The sequence below is a fragment of the Engraulis encrasicolus genome, chromosome 8 (genome assembly GCF_034702125.1).
Source record: "Engraulis encrasicolus isolate BLACKSEA-1 chromosome 8, IST_EnEncr_1.0, whole genome shotgun sequence".
NCBI classification, from domain to species: Eukaryota; Metazoa; Chordata; class Actinopteri; order Clupeiformes; family Engraulidae; genus Engraulis; species Engraulis encrasicolus.
In genome coordinates, this window is record NC_085864.1 from 19,772,914 (window position 1) to 19,797,254 (window position 24,341).

At 43.2% G+C, this 24,341-nt stretch overlaps 1 protein-coding gene across 1 annotated transcript in view; it reads left to right on the top strand.

The window, feature by feature from the left end:
- Positions 1-24,341, top strand: part of LOC134453569 (serine/threonine-protein kinase DCLK1-like) — a 97,762-nt gene that overhangs the window by 47,496 nt on the left and 25,925 nt on the right. Inside the window, exons 3-5 of the mRNA XM_063204347.1 lie at positions 1,254-1,353; positions 6,879-6,998; positions 20,001-20,095. Of these exons, the coding sequence (XP_063060417.1) occupies positions 1,254-1,353; positions 6,879-6,998; positions 20,001-20,095 (315 nt within the window). The remainder of the gene's footprint in view (positions 1-1,253; positions 1,354-6,878; positions 6,999-20,000; positions 20,096-24,341) is intronic.

A 24,341-nucleotide genomic window follows, 5' to 3' on the forward strand; every position in this document is an offset into this window, starting at 1 on the left:
ACAGAGATCAGTCTGTTGAGATAGAAGCCATACCGTATGTCTATGGTCACACAATATGCCTAAATAACTTACATGGTAATCATATAATGAATGCATGCTACAGCTCGCCCATAAGCTTTTTTTCAGCTTTGGCGTCAAGATTTAGCCATTTAAGGCAGTGGCCCAGTCATGGCTGAACTGGCTGGGCACTTGACTGCTACACTGGCGATCCGGGTTCAATTCCGGCCCAAGGTCATTTGCCGAACTTTCCCTCTCTCTCTCTCCACGCTCATTTCCTGTCTGTCTGTAACTGTCCTGTCACAATAAAGGCATAAAAAGCACAAAAATGATTATTTAAAAAAAAGAAAGAAACCTAAGACAGGCATTTCCTAAATTAGCTCTGATCTTTATAATCATCCCTCCTGCTGCTGTGCTTACTTGTTGTGCATGAGTAACAGAGTGTTTCTGCAGTTCAATGTTATTATGGGTTTGACATTTCCTGTCCTAGTCTGTTAACGTTCCCCCTGTAGCTAGCTAGCAAGCCCTCCTGATGGGCATGCACCCTCCTGTGGCATTGGAGAGAGAGAGGGAGAGAGAGAGAGAGAGAGAGAGAGAGAGAGAGAGAGAGAGAGAGATGTGTGGGAGAGGGAGGGAGAGAGATAGAGAGAGGGAGAGAAAAGGAGAGAGAGAGAGAGAGAGAGAGAGAGAGCAAAGGGGAGAGAGAGAGAGAGAAAGGGAGAGCGAGAGAGAGAGAGAGAGAGAGAGAGAGAAAGAGATGTGTCCCTACCCTTCTGTATAGTCTTAAGAGCACTTACTGTACGTCCATATGCCTAACCTTTCCAACAATATGTCTCGATGGATTGGTCTACCAGAGCCAGTTCATGACCTATTCCATCCCAATGCATTATTGATGAACGACACTTAAGAGATGTGGACATTAATCCATATGTTGCTCACATTACCATGTGTGGTTTCAGACAAATCAATTCACAAATCTGTACTTTCTATTGCTTTTTCTTTCCCTCCCTACCTCCATCACCCACCCCTTCTTCTATACTCTCATTTTATTCTCCTTTTCTTTTTTTCCCTTCTATCCTCCGCTCTCTCCCACTTTTCTCTCTTTCGTTCTTCTGTTCTTTCGTTCGTTCTTTCTTTTTTTTCCTTTTTTCTTTCCATCTTTCTTTTCGTCTTTCATTCTTTCCTTCTTTCTTTCTTTCTTTCTTTCTTTCTTTCTTTCTCTTCTCTCTGCCCCCCTGTGTGTTCTCCTCCTCCAGTTGACGTGCCTTCAGGACTTCTTTGGTGACGATGACATCTTCATAGCGTGCGGCCCGGAGAAGTTCCGTTACCAGGACGACTTCCTATTGGACGAGAGTGGTGAGTGATGCAGAGAATAGGGACTCCCTGTAGAGTACACACACACACACACACACACACACACACACACACACACACACACACACACACACACACACACACACACACACACACACACACACACACACACACACACACATACACACACACCCCTCATGGAGAGTGCCTTCTGGCATCTGATGAGCTGTCTACCTCAGAGGGGGTCGTCAGAACAAATAGCTGTCACGATAATCAGATGATGCACAAACAAGACATAGCAATTACGATATTCAGATACATAAAAAAGAAATCAAAAGAAAGCAATCCTGACATTCCAATACAATAAAAGAAGATTGTCAAGCTAATGACAGCAACAACTCAATAATCATCAGAATCAGCTTAATTCTACAAGTACTCCAAAATCAAATCAAGAATTAAGAGTTCAATCAGTCAACCCAAGATAATAGAATATACAGTATAGTAGACATCACATTGTATTTAGCAGACACTTTTATCCAGATACTTACAGTACAATGAGACAAACAGACATGAAGTAGTATGCCTAGTATGATACAGTGTTAAGTATAGGTGCAACAATGGCTATTCACACCCAGGTGCAAGTAGCACTAACAGCTATTCACATCCGGGTGCAAATAGCAACAACAGCTATTTGGGTGTAAATAGCAACAACAGCTATTCGGGTGTAAATAGCAACAATGGCTGAATAGCAACAACGGCTATTCGGGTGTAAATAGCAACAATGGCTATTCAAGTGCTACAACGGCTATTCGCAACCGGGTGCAAATGGCAACAAAATAGCGACAAAAAAATCGGGAACTCTTTCCACTTTATCAGGAAGCAAACAACCATTATCAAACCAATGGAGGCTTGTCAACCATGCCATGTGGTAAATGTTAGTTATTACGCTCTTGGTCAGACCAATTCTCAAAGAGATTTGAAAGTTGATGATAGCAACAATGTAGCAACAATGGCTGATCGGGTGTAAATAGAAACAATGGCTATTCACACCCGTGTGTAAATATTAACAATGGCAATTCAGGTGTATATAGCAACAATGGCTATTCACACCCGTGTGTAAATATTAACAATGGCAATTCAGGTGTATATAGCAACAATGGCTATTCACACCCGGGTGTAAATATCTAAAACAGCTTTTCAGGTGTAAATCGCAACAACGTCTATACACGCCCAGGTGAAAATACCACCAACAGCTATTCACATCCGGACGCAAATAGCAACAACGTCTAAGTAGCAGCAATGGCTGATCGGGTGTAAACAGAAACAATGGCTATTCACACCCGGGTGCAAATAGCAACAATGACTATTCACACCCAGGTGTAAATAGCAATCATGGCTATTCACAACTGGCTGCAAATAGCAACAAAATGGAAAAAGCCATTTGGGTGTAAATAGCAACAACTACTTTTCCGGTGTAAATAGCATCAACGGCTATTCACACAAGTGTGAAAATAGCTACAAAGGCTATTCTGGTGTAAATAGAAACAGTGGCTATTCACACTTGGGTGCACATAGCAACAACAGCTATTCATTTTCGGCTGCAAATAGAAACAATGGCTGAATAGCAACAATGGTTATTTGGGTGAAAATAGCAACAATGGCTATTCGGGTATAAATAACAACAATGGCTATTCACACCTGGGTGCAAATAGCAACAATGGCTATTCACACTTGGGTGCAAATAGCAATAACAGCTATTCACATCTGGGTGTGAATAGAAACAATGGCTAAATAGCAACAACGGCTATTCGGATGTGCAGACACTTTTATCCAGAGAGACTTACAGTACAAAGAGACAAATAGACTCGAAGTAGTATATCTAGTATGATACAATGTACAGGATAGTAATGTAGTACAACACAATTCTTTTGTCTTTTAAAATAGGCTATTTTCACCTGGGTGTAAATATCAAAAATGGTGTTTCAGGTGTAAATAGGTAGCCAAGTCGTGCCCTCCTAGTGACCCCCAAGTGCAGATAGCAACAATGGCTAAATAGCAACAAAGGCTATTCGGGTGTAAATAGCAACAATGGCTATTCAGGTGTAAATAGCAACAACGGCTTTTCAGGTGTAAATAGCAATAATGGCTATTCACACAAGTGTGCAAATAGCAACAATGGCTAAATAGCAACAATGACTATTCGGTTGAATAACAGTTGTAAAAGTTAAGCAGTAGTAAAAGTAGTAGTAATCAAACTTTTAGTAATCCAACTTTTGTTACATAAGAGCTGCATAATGCTTTATCCCTACCTAGTCCAATAGCAGAACACTAAATACCTGGTGCTTTGTTGTTTCTCCTTTACTTTTATTTCAAGCCTTTTTTTGTGAGATCCCTTGCTGTTTATCATCTGCATCCATTTTGTTCCAGAGCTCAATGGATGGACCTCTGCAGCTTTTTACTGGGGCTGTCCTTTTGTTCAAAGATAATGTGCTTGAACAACAAAGAGTCCCTGCCCCCCCCCTCCAAATAACCCTAATTTTCAGAAGCAAATTGAGTTTCGGGTGTTTGTCAGGAAACGGATACCCCCAAAAAACACTTTGGCACAGTAATGGGTTGGATGGGGGATTGGGGAGGAAGAGGAGTGGATGAGGTGATTTGTATGTAGAGGAGTGGAGGGTTGGATGGGGATTCTCAAACTGTGGGCCGAGGTCCAATAGTGGGCCAAAAACGTATTCCAAATGGGCATCAAAATAATTTTTTAAAGACTCAAACTCATATTTTTGTGTGTTGCTGTTGATTAATTTCAGTTTTATTGTTTATTGGGTCAAAGGTGGGCCCCGAACATTTGTGAAAACTTCAATTGGGCCCAAAATTGGAAAAAGGTTGGGAACCCCTTGTGTAGATGGTTATAAAGTATACAGAGGCTGGAGCTTGAGGAAGTGCAGTGCTACATGTTTTTCAGGGGTTGTGGGCTGTCGGAACTCAAACTAGTTGCTTCTGTCCTTTCCTGTTGCTTGATGACCTCTTGCCACTGTGTAGCCCCACCTCTGTGGGGAAAATAACATTTCCCCTCTGCCAACGTTGGCAAATCAGCTTTTTATATACAGTACAATGCAATGAGCAGCCAAGTCTGCCCAACCACCTCCACCTCATTTCCCCCTTGCCTAGGCCCAGGACAACTGACCCCTTTGCTTCCCTGTCGATGTCTGCCACCAACACCCGGCTCCTCATTTACACACATTTGAATGCATTACTCACCACCAGTGACAGCAACAGGCTCAGTACAGTGAGGTGTCTGTCTGCAACACATCACCACCCACCCCACAAAAGGTATAGCGCTCACACCGTGTCTCGTTATAAAGGGCACGCGGGGTAGGACAGACACAACACATGTCTGGCAGAGGAGTAATGGAGGGATGGAGAGATAGAGGGATGGAGGAGAGCAATGGTAGGAGGGAGGGGTGGTGAGGGGGAGAATAAGGGAGGTGAGAAACATGTTATGTCATTGTGCTTTATTAATTAGTACACTATGCTGTCTGTCTGAAAGGAAACGGGAGTCGAGGAGACAATGAAGTGGTGGGGTTTGGCATTCATTAGGTAATGAGGGACTCTGCTGCAATCAAAGAGTTTAGTTGCAAAATGTCATTTTTTGACTTTGGCATTTCATTATTGGAAATGACTGTGCCTGGCCCAGCCGTGATTCAAATGGCTGGGCACTCAACTGCTACACCTGCGACCCAGGTTTGATACCGGTCCGCGGTCATTAGCCGAGCCTTCCCCTTCTCTCTCTCCCTGCTAATTTCATGTCTTCTCTTACACTGTCTTTGTCATAATAAAGGCATAAAAAGCCCCAAAGAATATTTAAAAATGAAATCCTTTAATCCTTTATTCCTTTAATCTGCTGTATGTGTGAATTCTAGCCTTTCAAATATTTTGAGAAACGTACGTATATAAAATGCATTTAGCAATGCAATGCCCAATACAAAAATGTCAATTTCCCTAAATGTTCCAAAATGGGTAAAGTCATTTTGCAACCTAGCTCTTCAATCGTAACATCATGTTTGGTTTGCAGCATAGCTTCAAGCTGCAGTGTAGCCTTGTTGTTCCAAGAAATGACTAAAAGCAGTCAAAATAAGGCCAGAGAGTCCTAAAGATGAGCGTATAAAAGTGCGGAAAAGGAAGCATGACAAGGAATGACGCAAATATGTATCCGAGTGAATATGACAAATATGACTTATCGTTGTGAAGGACATTCACATCAGTAGTGTGTCAGTATCATACCATACTACTCTTCAGAGACTTTTGAAAGATCAGAACAATTGTTTTGCATTAAAGGCAGACTACGCAACATTCTCAAGTTAATTAACCCTGTCACAATTCAGCTGATGGCACTTAAATGAGTCACTCATGAAAAGTAGAAAATGTGTGTATGGAACTGCATTAGAAGAAGCATGTGTCCTTTATGCCCCTCTGCAGTATTGCGTTGTGAAGTCTTAAAGGATTTATCCGGAGTTGGAACAAGTTTGCCTGATTGCCTGATAGCATCATCAGCTTTGATTATTTCCATAGCGAGTAACCACAGCTGATGGTGCGACGCACTCGGCAATCTACTTGGTGGACTTTAGTGTCAAATAGTTGTCTTGACCGTAATTTAGATATTCTCAAGGTAGTAGCTTCACAAAACACATTCTGCAGACCTTTCAAGAATACATGAAGGGCTTTGGACACTTCGGTTTATGTGTGGATACCCTCAACATGTTATGAGGTACGTGTGACGTTGTTTTGAGCTGTGCAAGACTTTAAAATGTTGTGTTTTTGAAATGTGTGTAACCGCCGAAAAACGATGCCCACATCTTTCATATTGCATAGCTGATATGGCTAACGAGGCTAACGTGATATTATCAAACTTTCTCAAAACGCATCCTTTTGCCTTGATTTTGCTCTAGAGTGACTGTATTTCATCCCAAACATGCAAAAAGCAGGCAAACTTGTTCCAACTCCGGATAAATCCTAAATGTTTTTATTCCATTTTTTTCCATTCTTTCCTTTCTATTCTATTCTATTCTATTCTTTTCTATTCTTTTTTAATGTGTATAAGAATATAAGAAGCAGCGTGTCAGGTGGCGAAAGGTGGTGAAGCCTTAAATGTTCTATTCTATTCCATTCCATTCTATTCTATTCTATTCTATTCTATTCTATTCTATTCTATTCCATTCTTTTTCAAAAATAGGAAATGTGTTTACAAATAGGAAATGTGTATAATAGTATAGGAAGCAGCATGTGTCTTTCCTCCCCTTTGCAGAGTTTCAGGTGGTGAAGCTTTACATGTTTCAATTCTATTCTATTCTATTCTATTCTATTCTATTCTATTCTATTCTATTCTATTCTATTCTATTCTACTCTACTCTACTCTACTCTATTCTATTCTATTCTACTCTGACCTATTCTATTCTATTATATGCTATCCTGATCTATCCTGATCTATTCTGTTATATCCTGATTTATTCTATTCTATTCTATCCTGACCTATTCTCTTCTCTTCTCTTCTCTTCTATTCTATTCTGCAGAGTGTCGTGTGGTGTCCAAGTCCCAGTCGTATGGCCGCATCTCCTCCATGCAGGGCCGCTGCTCCCCCCGCAGTGGAGGGCCCTCACGCCGCAGCAAGTCCCCCGCCTCACCTGGATCAGGTAAGACGTACACACACGTACACACAGGCACGCACACACACACGCACACACAGGCACGCAAACACACACACACACAGTCATGCATACACACACACATTCAAGCATGCAAGCAAACATTCACGTGCACACACATTCACGCAGGTAAGCACGCTACCTCTCTCTCTCACACACACACACACACACACACACACACACACACACACACACACACACACACACACACACACACACACACACACACACACACACACACACACACACACACACACTCTCGCTCTCTCCTTCTCTCTCTCTCTCTCTCTCTCTCTCTCTCTCTCTCTTTGAAAGAAGCAATACGCAAACTCCTTAAAATGAAGTTACTATCTAATATAATATAATATAATATAATATAATATAATATAATATAATATAATATAATATAATATAATAAACATGATCATATACTATAAAATTGTGTGACATTTTGGGATATGTTACTCTTGGGCTATAGGATTGAGCTACGTTATTGGCAAGAAGCACCCAGATGAATTCATTATAGTGAAATGGGTCTCCTATAGAGATCCTATGGGTTCCTATTGCCCCGCCGTCATTAGTTGCATGACGTGATGCTGCCGACTCTCAAAGCTATGCATAGAGCCAAGCTGACACCCTGTCACCCTGTCATCACCATCATATGTTATGGGAAGCTGAGTGAGTTTTGTATGTGTGTGTGCGTGCGTGCGTGTGTGCGTTTGTGTGTGTGTGTGTGTGTGTGTTTGTGTGTTTGTGTGTCTGTTTGTCTGTGTCTGTGTTTGTGTGTGTGTGTGCATACATACATATGGGTCTGCTGCTCTCTGTGAAGTGTGTGTGTGTGTGTGTGTGTGTGTGTGTGTGTGTGTGTGTGTGTGTGTGTGTGTGTGTGTGTGTGTGTGTGTGTGTGTGTGTGTGTGTGTGTGTGTGTGTGTGTGTGTGTGTGTGTGTGTGACTTGAATGCGTATGGAGGCCTGGACAGCCTGGACTTGTGATGCTGTGGCAGACTGAATGAGTCATACCGTCCGACCCCCAAGAACGTGACTAATACTCACGCTTGGAGTCAACAAGGAGGGGAAGACGAGGAGAGAGAGGGCTGGCCTGGAGAGAGAGAGAGCTGGCCTGGTTCACAGAATCTTAGAAGTTTGGTTCATAGAATCACAGTTCGTAGAATCTGCTGCATGGAATTATGCGTGTTAGAATCTGATTCATGGAATCCCACTTTATTAGGTCTGTTTTTCTGGAATTGATTGAATGTGGCTATAGACACTTTTTATAGAATCACAGGCGGTATAGAATTACACATTATAAAATATATTACTTATATTTACAGTATATTATACTTTGACTAGGCAATTTTCACAAACACTTATTCCCATCATATATGGTACTTCAAATGTGCACATTCTGTTCTATATGAGTGTGAGGTGTTATACTGGCCGGGGCCCACTCCTATTCCGATTCCTGTCACCTACAAAATGTTGTGTTGAAGTCATATTAGCTTAAATTACTGGTTTATATACACATTGGAAATGATCTTGTGGGGCAAATAAAATGACTCTGCGGCACAAAGTTTGCCCGCAGGCTTGAGTTTGACATCCCAGGCTTAGAGGGTCAGACTTGAATTCCCTGCCACTGCTTCCTGTCGACCTGTACTCTATATCCTGAGGGACGGCTCTTAAATGGCAGCACCCCTCTCTCTACTGGCCACACGCACACACATGCACGCACGCACACGCACGCGCACGCACACACACACACACACACACATGCACACACACAGACACACAGAGACACACACACTGACACACAGACACAGACACAGACACACACACACACACACACACACGCACACACACGCACACACACACACACACACACACACACACACACACACACACACACACACACACACACACACACACACACACACACACACACACACACACACACACACACACACACACACACACACACACACACACACACACACACACACACACACACTGGGGCATTATTATTATTGTTATCAACACCCCACCCCTGCTCTCTCTGCAGTGTTATGTACCTGAGGTGACAACAACAGGAAGAAGGCAATTACTTTAGCTGCCCCAGTGCCACTCCCTCCCATCAGGTGTGTTGACAGGAAACTGTTCATGGGGACATTCTGATCAGCTCAACTCCCACTGCCTGTTTACACACTGGGGAGGGCGGCTGATGAGGGGGTCAATTCAGGAAACACCAGTGACACAGTAAATTATTGACGGAAACTGTGGAAATTATATTCCGATTCTTTTAGTCACTATTAAACAAGACGAATGCAGAAGTAGTTTATAATGTATAACGTATTATTTATAACGTGTTACGTGTACCTCTTTTGAACAGGTTGAAATGGAGTTCATGTTTTTACCGTTGCTCTACCTGACATTTTCTTACCTTCATATCCTCATTATTCTATCAAAATTGATTAAGTCAAAATAAATTGTGTTTTTGTTTCTAAAAAGATAATGTATCGAAATATGTTATGAGTATTTTCTGACTAAAACAAATCATAGGAACATCAAAAGTGGCAATCTTGTCTTTCACCCAACTCTGCAGTGTCATGTCATGTACTGAGGTGGCAACAACAGCAGCAACAAGGCAATTACGTTAGCCAGCCCAGTGCCACTCTCTTCGCGTCAGATGTGTTGACAGGAAATTGTTTATGGGGACATTCTGATCAGCTGAACTCCCACTTCCTGTTTACCGACTAGAGAGGGCGCCTGATGAGAGGGATCAGAGCAGATGAGAACAGCAACAACAACAACAACAGGCACATTCTGAGAAAGAGAGCGCGGAGGGAGATGAAAGGGTTCTGGTCATTTTCTGTAGGAGTTCGATGAGAAGCGGGGGGTCAGAAACCAAAAAATAACTGATTCAAATATCGAGTAGGAGACAGAGTGTGTGTGTGTGTGTGTGTGTGTGCGTGTGTGTGTGTGTGTGTGTGTGTGTGTGTGTGTGTGTGTGTGTGTGTGTGTGTGTGTGTGTGTGTGTGTGTGAGAGAGAGAGAGAGAGAGAGAGAGAGAGAGAGAGAGAGAGAGAGAGAGAGAGAGAGAGAGAGAGAGAGAGAGAGAGAGAGAGAGAGAGAGAGAGAGAGAGGGAGAGAGAGAGAGGCGGAAGAGAGGGGGAGACAGAGATAGAGATAGAGACAGAAAGAGAGGGAGACAAACATGACACAAAGAAAACAGACAGAACGAGTTTGTGGAAGAGGAGAGGAGAGGAGAAGAGTACATGATGGATTATAGTTGCTGTGGAAACGGTGCACAGAGAGAGGCACTCCTCCATCCTTCATCCTCCATTCGTTATCCTTCACATCTATGGCTCTCTCTTCCTGCACCCCCAAAACAGACACACGCAAAGCACAAACACAAACACAAACACAAACACAAACACAAACACACACACACACACACACACACACACACACACACACACAGACACACACACACACACACACACACACACACACTCTCTCTCTCTCTCTCCTCTCTCTCTCTCTCTCTCTCTCTCTCTCTCTCTCTCTCTCTCTCTCTCTCTCTCTCTCTCTCTCTCTCTGTCTCTCTCTGTCTGCCACTCTCTCAACCCCCACACACAAGCACACACACACACACACACACACACACACACACACACACACACACACACACACACACACACACACATGCACACGCACACACACATACACACACACACACACACACACACACGCACGCACGCACACACCACCTCGATCAGAGACCACAAGTCTGCTGTCAGCTCTGAACTAACAAATCAATTCTAATTGGCTGGTATTGGTTTTTGTTTCTCCATGTACCTGTCCCCCTTCCCCAGCATCAGCACCATCCTCCATCCCCCACCCCTCATCCCCCAATCTCCTCAGGCCTGGCCCAGGTGCACCAAGCACCGGCTCCCTACCAATTTCCATCAATCATTGGCCATGACCGCTATGACCGCCTTGACCCACCAATGACTGACCAAACAACTGACAGGCAACTCTGCTGCCTCCGGTCTGTTTCTCCTCTATAGTCTTGTTGTCGTTGTCAGATTTGTCACCATAGGCGTCTACTTATAAATGTGACGTGACGCGTGTCCCCCTTGCTCAGGTGTGGCCGTGGGGTGGGAGGCTGTATAATTTCCCCTAAGAATAGTGGACTATGGACCAGCCATGACTCAATCAACTGTGCACGGCACTGCTACGCCATGTGGCGGGCCGGGTTCGACTCCGGCCCGGGTCATTTGCAGAGCCTTCCCCCATCTCTCTCTTCCACACACTTCTTGACTGTCACCTCTCATACTGTCCTGTCAAAATAAAGGCAAAAGGCCCCTATACAATATTTTTTTGAAAAGAATAGATTACCACGGGCTGGACTTTAATTTTTTTTAAAAAGTTCCCCTGAAGAACCCTCCGTTTGCCACTATTGAGGAACCTCTAAAAGTTATCTGAGGAACCTGTATGTGGTACCTATATAAGACAGAAAGAAAGCCCATGTAGGTAACTCTAACTCCCATTGTCATTGTGACACAGCACTCAAGTGCAGACTGCACACAACGAAATTGCAAACATGTAGATAGATGCCTTACCCACGCAAGGGGGTAGCCCCCAATTTGGTCCAAAGCAGTGTGGCAGGACGGTTTACCATGCTCAGGGTACCTCCTTGACAGAGGAGAATGGGGGAGAGCACTGGTTAATTACTCCCCCCACCAACCTGGCGGGTCGGGAGTCGAACCGGCAACCTTTGGGCTACAAGACTGACGCCCTCAGCGCTTACCCATGACTGCCCTAAATGTGACAATTTGGTTCTTGGAAGAAGAAGAAGAAGAAGAAGAAGAAGAAGAAGAAGAAGAAGAAGAAGAAGAAGAAGAAGAAGAAGAAGAAGAAGAAGAAGAAGAAGAAGTTTTTTCTTGAGGGTTCCTTGGAAAAGTCAGGAACCCAACAGTTCTTTGAGGAACCTTTTTACAGTTTAGGGGTGCATTTCTCGAAGCTTTGTTTGTTAACTATGTTAGCTACTTTGTTGTTTGCAATGCAATTTCCCATTTTCAAATGGCAACTAAGTTGCTAACTGGCTAACAACTGCTTTCGAGAAACGCACCCCAGGTGTGTGGAGCACTTTGGCTGGACAAATCCACTGCACAGGGGTGAATTTCTCAAAACCAAAGTTGCTTACTACATTAGCTACTTCGTTTCTTTCAATGCATTTTCCCATTGGCAACTACCGAAGTTGCTAACAGGCTAACAACTTCCCTTTTGAGAAACTCACCCCAGATCTGCTTCACCAGAGATGTAATATTCTGTTGTTTATAAGGTCTTGCATTTGCACTTTCTAAGTTCTGGTGGAGTTTCATACATGGGTTATGATTCAGTGTGACAGGGGAAGCTGTTCAGTGTATTTCCTGTGCACTTTGTATTGGTAGTGATGTTGGCTTTAGTTATGTTTTTGATTTTAAGTCGTTGTAGTAATGTACATTAATGTCATGTAAGGGAGATTAAATATGTATGTCACATGTACATAATTCTCATAGTGACCCTTATTTGTTTCGTTTCTCGCCCGTCAGACAGTCTGACCTAGCCTAACAAATCTCCACATGCTTCTGGTAAACATTATTATGCAGTGACTCAGTGAAACAGCACGGTTCATGGCATGCATGGTGCCTTTCCCCTGCCTCCATTCTCTATGCCTTTTGGAAAAATTGTTGTTACCAGGCACTGTAATTCACAATCAGAAAATCGGAACGACAGACGATAGCCCATCAGCATGGCAGACAAGTCACATCCTGTTGTTTTGTGTTCCGCCCTGCCGTCCATCTGATGGAGAGAGAGAGAGAGAGAGAGAGAGAGAGAGAGAGAGAGAGAGAGAGGGAGAGAGTAAGAGAGAGAGAGGGGGGGGGGAGAGAGGGGACAGAAGTAGGTCATGTTTGAGGATGGTGTGTGGCGGGGTATGGTAGGGAAGTCCATATACAGTCTTAGACCTTTGAAATGTGGGTCAGACAAGTCTACCATTACATTGCGGGTAGTAACAGGCTTCATATAACGACTTCCTGCCTTGCTCTTGTGCCTGTTGACATGCGGAAGTAACATCATCCACATGGAGACTGGGTTCAGAAAAATGGGTTTGTTAGGACTGGTAGGGTGGTCTTTGTATTATTTCAGAGTCTTGAAAGTAGGTCATACCATACTGTGCATCACCTGGATAATGAGTAGTTTCCTACCTTGTTTCTTCAGTCATCAATTTTCACAAGGAGGAGTGCGACACTGCTTCTTCCAGTTCACCACTTTTTTTTTTTTTTGGTGCTGACGTTTCGGCACTTAGGCCTTCATCAGACTCTGAAAAGCTGCACCTGCTGAAAAAGAAGCCCTTCGAGGTGCGCGGGCTCTCACAATACTTTGTCAAAATAACAATCTTGTTTCTTCACCTGAACCCCCTCTTGCTCTCTCTCTCTCTCTCTCTCTCTCTCTCTCTCTCTCTCTCTCTCTCTCTCTCTGACTCACACTCTCACACACACACACACACACACACACACACACACACACACACACACACACACACACACACACACACACACACACACACACACACACACACACACACACACACACTTCATCTGTTCATTTGTACATTTGTAGATATACAAAAATGATGTTTGCCTTGACATATGTAGACGTCAGAGATGGACGTGGAAAAGGGCTGGCATGAAGTGCAGACATATGTGCAGACTGACTCATTCATGTACTATGAACATGTTCACATTAAGCTAGAGATGTGTATGTATGTGTGTATGTATGTACTGTATGTATGTATGTATGTATGTATGTATGTATGTATGTATGTATGTATGTATGTATGTATGTATGTATGTATGTATGTATGTATGTATGTATGTATGTGTGTATGTATGTACTGTATGTATGTATGTATGTATGTATGTATGTATGTATGTATGTATGTATGTATGTATGTATGTATGTATGTATGTATGTATGTATGTATGTATGTATGTATGTATGTATGTATGCATGCATGCATGTATGTATGTATGTATGTATGTATGTATGTATGTATGTATGTATGTATGTATGTATGTATGTATGTATGTATGTATGTATGTATGTATGTATGTATGTATGTATGTATGTATGTATCTTTCTCTGTCCGTGTCTCTGTCCATTTGTTCGTCTGTGTTTCTTTTTGTCCACTGGTCCGTCTCCCATATTAATCAGACTTCATCTTCACATATTTTTGTGTGCGTGCTGTCTTTCTGCCAGTCTGCCAATGTGTCTGCCTGTCTGTACGTCTGTCTGTCTGTCTGCCTGCCTGTATGTCTACCTGTCTGTCTGTCTGTCTGTCTGCCTGTCAGTCTGTATGTCTGCCTGTCTGTCTGTCTGTCTGTCTGTCTGTCTGTCTGTCTGTCTGTCTGTCTGCCTGCCTGTCTGTCTGCCAGTCTGCCTGTCTGTCTGTGTATCTTCACTGCTACTTCTCTTTTGCTATTGTATTCCATCTGGGCCGATGAGTATGCCCCCTTTGTCTAATCAGAATACTTCGTATCCATGGCCAGAATACTAATGTGTCAAAGCAGAATACAGCATCTCCTTTACCAGAATATTAATTCTCCAGAAAATGTGTGTGTCTTCTTTGTGTCTTTGTGTATGTCTTTCAGTGTGTGTGCGTGTGTGCGTGCGCGTGTGTGTATGTGTGCGCACGCACACAGTTTATAAAAAAGAACATTGAAGTATAGAGTGGCCATCGAATGAAGAATGATAGTTAATGTTCAGACATTACTAGCCCAGCTCTTGTTGATGTGAGAGAAATTGGTCTTTCATTCGTTCACTCTCTGAAATTCGGATTAAGCATGTATGCATACACCTTCGTTCTCGCTGGAAAATGGACTTCTCATGATCGTGCCGCTCTCGTAGGAGAGTGGCTGTCCACGCGGTGGACTGATCTTCACGGGATCCACAGGGACCACTGCACTCAAGAGGCTGAGATAGATTACGTGGCGTATTGGGCAAGATTGGCGGCCGTGGGCCATTATGCCCTCTGCTTGATGTTGTGTGGTTGTTGGTTGTATTGGATAGATGGGTATGGATCATACAGACGTTTCGGCGTAAGCAGTAAAACGCTAAAGAAGGCTTGTCTGTCATACTAACCCACTAAAATAAAATACAAGAATCACACTTGAGACTGCGGCTTTTCTAAATAAAAGTTACATTTTGCGCGCTAAGCCCCCCACATTTGGGCTTGCATGCCCACGGGGATCCCGGTTCGAGTCCGGACAGGGTCATTTCCCGATCCCACCCCGTCTCTCTGTCCCACTGGCTTCCTGTCACCATCTCAAATTGTCCTATCAAATAAAGGCATAAAAGCCCCTAAAAATATATATTTTTTAAATGGTACATTTTAATACATAGTACACTGGTAAGACAATGACTAAATGACAGCCAGACTGAGCAGGCTAACAGCCTATACAGACAAGGCTAAGGTTATTTTATTGTCTGCAGAAGTTTATCCTGCTGGATCGGAGTGTTGGCAGGATTGTTATTCTGGTGGCATTAGGTCCTGCGCCGAGGTTCTCGATTTGTCATTGGCTGGCATGGATTATTCATTGTGTGTCAGGCAGCGGTTAGCGCCCGCATATGAAAAGGGCACAAATGCAGGCAACTAAGATGACAGCAAGACAGCCTGCAGCTTGTGCTCAGCATCAAATCACTGCTCGTTCTTGCAGTTTGGCAAAATAAGGTGTCACTCCACCAGATGGTTTCTGTTTCTTTCTCTCTGTCTTTTCCTGCATTCTCTATCTTTCTCCTTCCTCCCTCTCTGTATAAGTGTAGGAGACCTTATGTACACCTTTAAGGGCTGTCATGGGTTAACGGTTAGGGCGTCAGACTTGTAGCCTGAAGGTTGCCGTTTCGACTCCCCACTCACCAGGTTGGAGGGGGAAGTAATCAACCAGTGCTCTCCCCCATCCTCCTCCATGACTGAGGTACCCTGAGCATGGTACCGTCTCGTCACACGGCTCCCTTGGGGCGCCATTTGAGGCTGCCCCCTCGCATGGGTGAGGCATAAAATGCAATGTTGGTGTGTGCAGTGTTCACATGTGTGCTGCGTCACAATGACAATGGGAGTTGGAGTTTCCCAGGGGGGCTTTCGCTGCACTTTCACTTTTTAGTTGGTATCTCCATATTTCTTTTTTTCCTTTCCTTCTTCTTCGAAGCTTACCATACTGCCCTACAAAGGCGATGTGCAGTATCTACATCAACATTGTAACTAAGAAAGATGCCTTCGGAGCCTTGGTAAAACTACATTGAATATCGTAGCTACTGCAAATATAACATCGCAGCATCTCTACAACGGGACACATTTGGACCATAAGGCTTTGTCATAAGATCAAGGAGGTGCAATGAATACTGTTTACATCCTAGGGCTGCACAATGAATTGAAAATAATGGTAAAATCGTGATAAAATCGTGAAATCGAAGTTGTGATTTCAATCGTGATTTAATCGTGGCAATAGTGACCTACCTTTGAGAGCGCCCTTGAAGCCAGAACATACTGACAGGCTGGTGTTTCTGGACAGAAATCTGTCCACCTAAGTTTCATGCTATTGCCTTTACATAATTATTACAATTCATTTTATTTTGCTCATCCCGTATATAATTCATTCTTTCTTACTGTATATTTCATCTTGTTAAAATGTTAAAAAAAAATCTGCAAAAAAATCTATAATTATTAATGATTAATAATCGTGATCACAATTTCGACCAAAATAATCGTGATTATGATTTTTTCCATAAACTCCATCCTAAACTCAACTTTGATAAAATATGTATTTACTACACTCTGCCTTTATAGGGCAGCATACTGCTCTCTTTCTCTCATTTCTCCTTCGCCTTTGTGTTGTAGGTCATTTTTTCCATCTGTCTGCACTCTGGTTTTGTAAGGATATTAATACGTAGTCTTGGTGCGCTCACTGAAACATTACTCATCCCTCAGTATCTCAGTGTGATTGCCAGACGTGAACCCAAGACAGTGCAGAAAAATAACACATCAGAGAGTGATTTCATTGTGCTTTTTTTGTGCAGAAAACCGTGTGAATCAGTTCCTTTGTCAACACACTTCAGTAAGATATGTGCACATTGTGCTAATAATACTATCTAGTCAGTTTCTTCTCTATGATTCATATGAATAAAAGAAAACCTGGATTTGTTCTTTCAGCTAGTATCAGTGGACGCCCCATAGCTGCTCCATTTGCATTAAATCAATTGTTTTGAAGGGATTGTAACATGAAAGTGCTCACACTGACACAACACACACTTACACAGAGAAGCTCATGCATACACATCTACAGTCACCATGCATACACATCTAGACACACACACACACACATACACACGCACGCACGCACACACGCACGCACGCACGCACGCACGCACGCACGCACGCACACAGTAATGAATGACATACAAAAAAACTTGCACGAGCGCTCACAGACACACACACACACACACACACACACACACACACACACACACACACACACACACACACACACACACACACACACACACACACACACACACACACACACACACACATACACACACACACACACACACACACACACACACAACACACAAGCACAACAATCACTGGAGGAATGATGTCATGTGGACGCAGAAGGGAGGAATTGGCCAATAGGAAGACAGCTAGCTCTCTACTACTTACCGCCCCCGCAGCCTCCCGCCGCCTCAGTTCATTCATGGTTATCGAGCTGAGAGGAGCACAGAGGCAGAGCATAGAGCCAGAGTTAAAGCCAGTCAACACAAGAGCTGAGCGGAGCTGAGAGCAGAGCATAGAGCCAGAGTTGCAGCCAGTCAACACAAGATGAGCGCAGGGGGAATAGCTCTGTGTGCCAGCCTGCCACTCTGCTTCCAAGGTAAGAGGTGAAGGAGAGAGAGAGAGAGAGAGAGAGAGAGAGAGAGAGAGAGAGAGAGAGAGAGAGAGAGAGAGAGAGAGTAGAGGAGATAAGAGATAGACAGGAGACAGTGAGGTGATGACTCAAAAATGGCAAAATTATCAAAATGATGACTGATGGGAAGAAACACTAGGAGGGGAATTGACTTTAATAACTAACAGATAATGCAAAATATTGGAACCTGCAAAATATTACAGTAAATGGTAAACAAAAAGATGCAATGTTAATTTAACACTTTAACAATTTAACATCCTCTAGATTGCATTTGGTACTTTTTAAGTATTTGATCAACACTGCATTTTGTACTTTGTATAGATGTTCTGAAATTTTACATCAGGTAGAAATGTGTGCTTACAATGTTCCTGTCTACTGAAAGAATTGTGGTGTGATGTCACTCCTCTGTCTGGTAAGCTGGTATGTTTGAGACTGATTGCGGCTGATTGCTGTGCAGTGCAGTGTCTCCATTGGAAGACTGATGACTGGTATTCAACAGGTTCTCTGTGGTGAATACTGTTGCGGCTATGCTGCAGGTCCGCTCAATATTGTGTGGTGCATATGCAGGCGTGCATTTCAATTAGTCTTATTTGGGACTGCATTTAAATATTCTGCTTTGCATATATTTTATTATCATGTAACATCAAGGCTTATACAGTACTGTCATGCTGCTTCACAATTCATGAGGATTATTGATATTGCATTGTCTTTACTATTCTTAATTCATGCATAAAAGTCATTCTAAAATGCACTATTTTGAGTGTGTTTGGTGTATTACAGTTGATTGAATAATTCAACATAGAATGTGTATTGTAGTTAGTATCCCTTCTTTGGCACCTGAAATACTGTTATCTGGGGTATTTTGGCCCCTGCTATCTGTCTGTATGTCTGTCTGTCTGTCTGTCTGTCTGTCTGTCTGCCTGTCTGTCTGCCAGTCTCGCTGTCTGCCAGTCTGTCTGTCTGGCTGTGTAGCTGTCCACCTGCAGTGTATTTCGGTTGTCTGCAGAGTGTCTGCAAAGACACTCTGAGTCACACAGTTCATCCACTCCCCTGCAAACACAGACACACACAGGCACACACACACACACACACACACACACACACACACGCGCACGCACGCACGCACGCACGCGCGCACACACGCACACACACACACACACACACTTGTATGCTAACAGTAATGGAAGAGACATACAGAAAATGTGTGCAACCCCCCCCACACACACACACAGATACACAGAGTCACATAGTTACACTTACACAGTCCCTTACCCACCCACGTCGCCATCGTCCGCGGACACTCACACAATATTACTTACCCTATGAATCTACCAATAAGAGACAGGGAGAATAGTGATTCAGTTTGAATTATATATCTACCTTATTGTCAATTGTAGCAGGGATCAGGCTTCTCTCAGAGTTCATTAATTACTTTTAAGGATGCCTAAATAAGAATGTCAAATTACACAGAAAAGGGGCGCACCTTGCATCAAATGTTTTCTTTATTTGTGCACAGACGCGTACCTTCCTTAATGGCATCACCCTTGAAATCATAATAATCATCATAATAAGGAGGATATGCCTCCATGGAAACACTGATATGTTGCTCTACCAGAGGTCAGGCACCCTTAAGAAGATTTTTCTGTTGTCCTTGCAAAAAGATGATGTAGCAGGGGTTACTGCAGCAGGGGTTGCCGGCGACCCTATTCACTTGCTGAAAATGCTTAACTACATCATAACAACATTGCTGTGACATTACAGAGAGCCATAGTGCTGCGCTAAGGGGTTAAAGAAGACCAGGACCCCGTTTAACAAAAACATCGTTGCTAACCAGTTAGCCAGTTAGCAACTTAGTGGGTTGCCAATGGGAAATTATATTGCAACAAAGTAAGTTGCTAACTTAGTTAGCGACAACGTTTTCGAGAAATGTGGTTCCAGGCCAGGGGGCCATGTTGCCATCTCTGATTGCTCTTGTTGTGACCTCTGTTGCAGCCAATGGCACGGCGGGAAGTCAGCTGTCCACTCCACGCTCAGGAAAGTCTCCAAGCCCCTCCCCTACCAGTCCAGCAAGCCTTAGAAGACGCAGAGTAAGTTTTGTTTTTTGTGTGTGTTTTGACTGCTTAAAGGGACACTGTGTGAGATTTTTAGTTGTTTATTTCCAGAATTCATGCTGCCCATTCACTAATGTCACCTTTTTCATGAATACTTACTACCCCCATCAAATTCTAAGTATTCATTATGACTGGGAAAATTGCACTTTACATACATGAAAAGGGGGATCTTCTCCAAAAATAGCCTTTTTTAGCTGCAAAAATGACTGTACTTGGACCATACTAGAAAATATTTGTTTATTACTTAGAAAACTTTAATGTAAAGATCAAATTTGGTAATTGGCAGCCCAGTTTCAATGAGCAGCATAGTTGCAGTACCTTTTTTGACAATTTCCTGCACAGTGTCCCTTTAAGACTGTATGGGTGTCTGTGTCACTCTTGACCTCAGAATATACACGTAGTCTGTACTGTATGATGGATACTTTGATTTTAAACTGTCTTGCTGGCCGAGTTTTATGCATCATACTTTCAGCATTTAGTTCTGCACAAAATGTGATACCAAACAGACGTTAAAGGCTGCAAGAGCTGTGATCAGCCTTCAGTTCAATAGGCTATATACGGTATACTGTATATAAAAAAGAATTTTACCCCATACCACAGTTTGAGAACCACTGTTTTAGAAGTTATATTCTAGACATTATGGATAACATTATCTATGCATGCTGATAAATTAGCATTAGGAACCATGGCATAGGTTAGCATAATGTTATGGATAACCATGCTGGACATGCACGCACGCACGCACACACAAAGAACATTTGCATAGGAAAAAACTGATGCAGATTCCTTTCTTGTCTTCGTAGCATAGCAACTAGCTAAGCCCGGTCTTGGCCGGGTTTCCACAGTGAACCCCTCACTGACTCTTATGTCTGCTAACCACAGCTGCTAGACGGGGAACATGGTGTTTATCCTAACACATACACAAACACACACATGCACACACGCATGCACGCATGCACACACAGACGCACACATCCACGTACACATGCACACATGCATGCATGCAGGCACACATGCAGGCACGCATGCTTGCATGCACACACAGAGGCACACATGCACGTACACATGCATGCACGCATGCACACACACACTCACATGCGTGGCTGCGCGCGCACACACACACACGCGCGTGCACGCACGTACACACACACACACACACACACACACACACACACACACACACACACACACACACACACACACACACACACACACACACACACACACACACACACACACACACACACACACACACACTCACAAATGTCACATACAAATACACAGGTCAGTCATACACTGTGGTATTAGACTGTATTGAGGGAGACACACTAGGGAAGTCTCTAAATTGTATAATATTGCGAACACCTGGATGATTCTTCCAACAATAACATGGTGGCACTCTCAAATCCATCTGTGGTTAATGCTCAAGTCTGTTGAGCTCATGCAGTCGATGTCCTTAGAGTATTTGTCCAATGGCAAATGTGCCCACTAGAACATGACTCATAAATGTTATGTCATCTCTGGCTGCATATACTGTATAGTCTCCTCCTAGTTGAGTCCTTGGGGCTAGCTTTGGCAAGACAGAGGAGACAGTGGGATGTCTCCCCCTGGGGATCAATAAAGTTACTCTGCACTACTCTGCTACTACTCTACTTACTGAGTACTTAGAGAAACCATGATCATCACAGTAAAACCATGGTTACCACAGTAAAACCATGGTCGATTTTCGTAAGGTTCTGTTGAACTCATACAGTCGATGGCTTAACACTATTTATCCAATGGCAAATGTGCCCCCTAAAACATGATGACTCACACAGTAAATGTTATGTCATATCTGGCTATATAGTTTCCTGCTAGTTGGGTCCTTGGGGCTAGCTTTGGCAGGACAGAGGAGACAGTGGGATGTCTCCTATTGAAAAGTGTCTGTGTGATTGGTCATAGGATTGGGCAGTGCAGAGGCAATTTGGTACCAGGCAAACTGGTATCACCTCTAGCCTTCAGACTAATACTGTATTTTCTAGGGCTGTAGCGATACACTCAAGTCACCACAAGATTCAGTCCGTGTCACGATTTCCAACCGATGGTTTGATACACCCCACGATTTTTTGAATATTGAATTAAAATAAAAACTAATTTACTTTTTTCAAATAAGATTATGAACTAGAAGCACTCAGAGAGCGCAGACCTCCGCCAAGGAAGCTGCTTGAAAGAACATTTGGCTTAGCCTGGCCGCGCCAAAAACCCCTACAGTTTTGCGGCCTCTAGGGGCGTCTAGATTTCTAGGCTACATTTGGCTATGTTACACCGTAAGTCTACATAAAAAAATCTGGAATGAAGCATAAAAAACTGAAAGGGCCCATCACGATACTGCCTTCTTGCTTCTTTCATTTCTTTGTCACTGCGCATTGTTATTTCTCGGTTCGATACAATATTGTTACAGCCGTAGTATTTTCATGACAGACTGGGTTACTTCTCATCAACTAGACCCAGGGATGACCGTAGCACTCAGCATACTATTTTAGAAGTTTTTGTATGGTGGTGCACAAAGTGCCTGATGTTTCGAAGCACGTTTTCCTAATTTTCATGTACAAGTCTGGTTTGCCAGGCTACTTTTGGCTCACTGAGGGTCTTATTGTGGCGAGGGGCTCCTGACAGGGCTTTTGTGATGGTTTAGTCCCCTTCCACATTTGGCAGCACAGGATTTCACTCTGCCTCAGGCTCTTTTCCAAACCCACAGAGCTATGTCCTGCTCTCTCTCTAGTTAATCCTCGTGATTCTCTCTCTCTCTCTCTCTCTCTCTCTCTCTCTCTCTCTCTCTCTCTCTCTTCCTCCCTCTCTCTCTCTCTCTCTCTCTCTCTCTCTCTCTCTCTCTCTCTCTCTCTTCCTCCCTCTCTCTCTCTCTCTCTGTCTCAAGGTCTCATTCCCTCGCTCTCCCACCCGCCCTCTTTTCATCATCTTTGCATGTCTGTCTTTTTCGGTAAATGTTTGATAAATAAAAATATTAACCTAACATTTTCCACTCATTTACAAACGTTTGTTAACGTTTTGTTCATCAGTTAATTATTTATTAAGTCCTTGTAATGCTTTTTATGTATCCGTCATTATAAAGTCTTTCTTCTCTTTCTTCTCTCAATGAGTCCCTGACCCATACTCTCCTCTCCTCTGTCCTCGGTATGTCACTTGACCTCTCTCCCCTCACCTCTCTGTGCCTGTGTAAAACTGCTTCCCAGACAGATGTGGAGTCCTTGCAGTAATTTCTCTCCTCCCTGAGAGAGAGGGAACAATGACTGAAGTAATGAGATAGAGAGAGAGATGGATGGATGGGCAGAAGGATGAGAGACGGACGGGAGGGATGAGCGATGAGGAAGGGAGAGATGGGGATGGGGGAGGTGGGAGGTTCTATTTACTCTCAATGGGATAGGGAGCTAGCCTTGTTACATAAGCACTAAGGCACGTTGTGGCTGACTAACTTCCCATGTCTGCACAACAAATATACATTTTAAAGATATTTTTTCTGCTTTTCATGCCTTTATTGTGACAGGATAGTTACATATGGACAGGAAATGAGCAGGGAGAGAGAGACAGGGAAGGTTTGGCAAATGACCCAGGCTGGAATCGAATCGCCTGCTTAGTTACCCAGTGCCCTACCATTAGGCCATGGCAGAGCCCACAGCAAATGTTTTTGAAATGTTTAGTTTAGTTACACATCCTTTTTAATCACATTAACACAGATTCAGATAATGTTCAAATAAAATTTGTCAATAAGTGGAGTACAAGGTCGTTTGATGAGATTATGGATGGTGTTTTTATATTGGACATTTATCAGAGCTTTTGAATGGGTCATAAAGTAGTAGAGCGTACTGCCTGTTTTGGCATTTAGGGGAGAAAATAATTGTCCCCATTTATGATTCCCCAAGGGGAGATGAAGGCTTTGCATTCATTAGCAAAAAAAGCAATGCCAGCCCAGAGGCATAATGGGTTCCCATTCGCCCCCTACAGTCTGATGCCTTCCAGTGTCCTCATCACCGAGACTGCCTCAGGAAGACATCTCTAGGAAGACAGACTCATAACTATCAGACTAATGGAGAATGTGTTTTGAAAAGGTCATTTTGGTCTCAATTGTAATGACAAATTTTTTTTCATCTCAGCATGGAAGATAACTTAATTTTAATATTTCAGAACAAAGTGCTGTATTTTGTATTAACCCCAAATTCCCCCAACT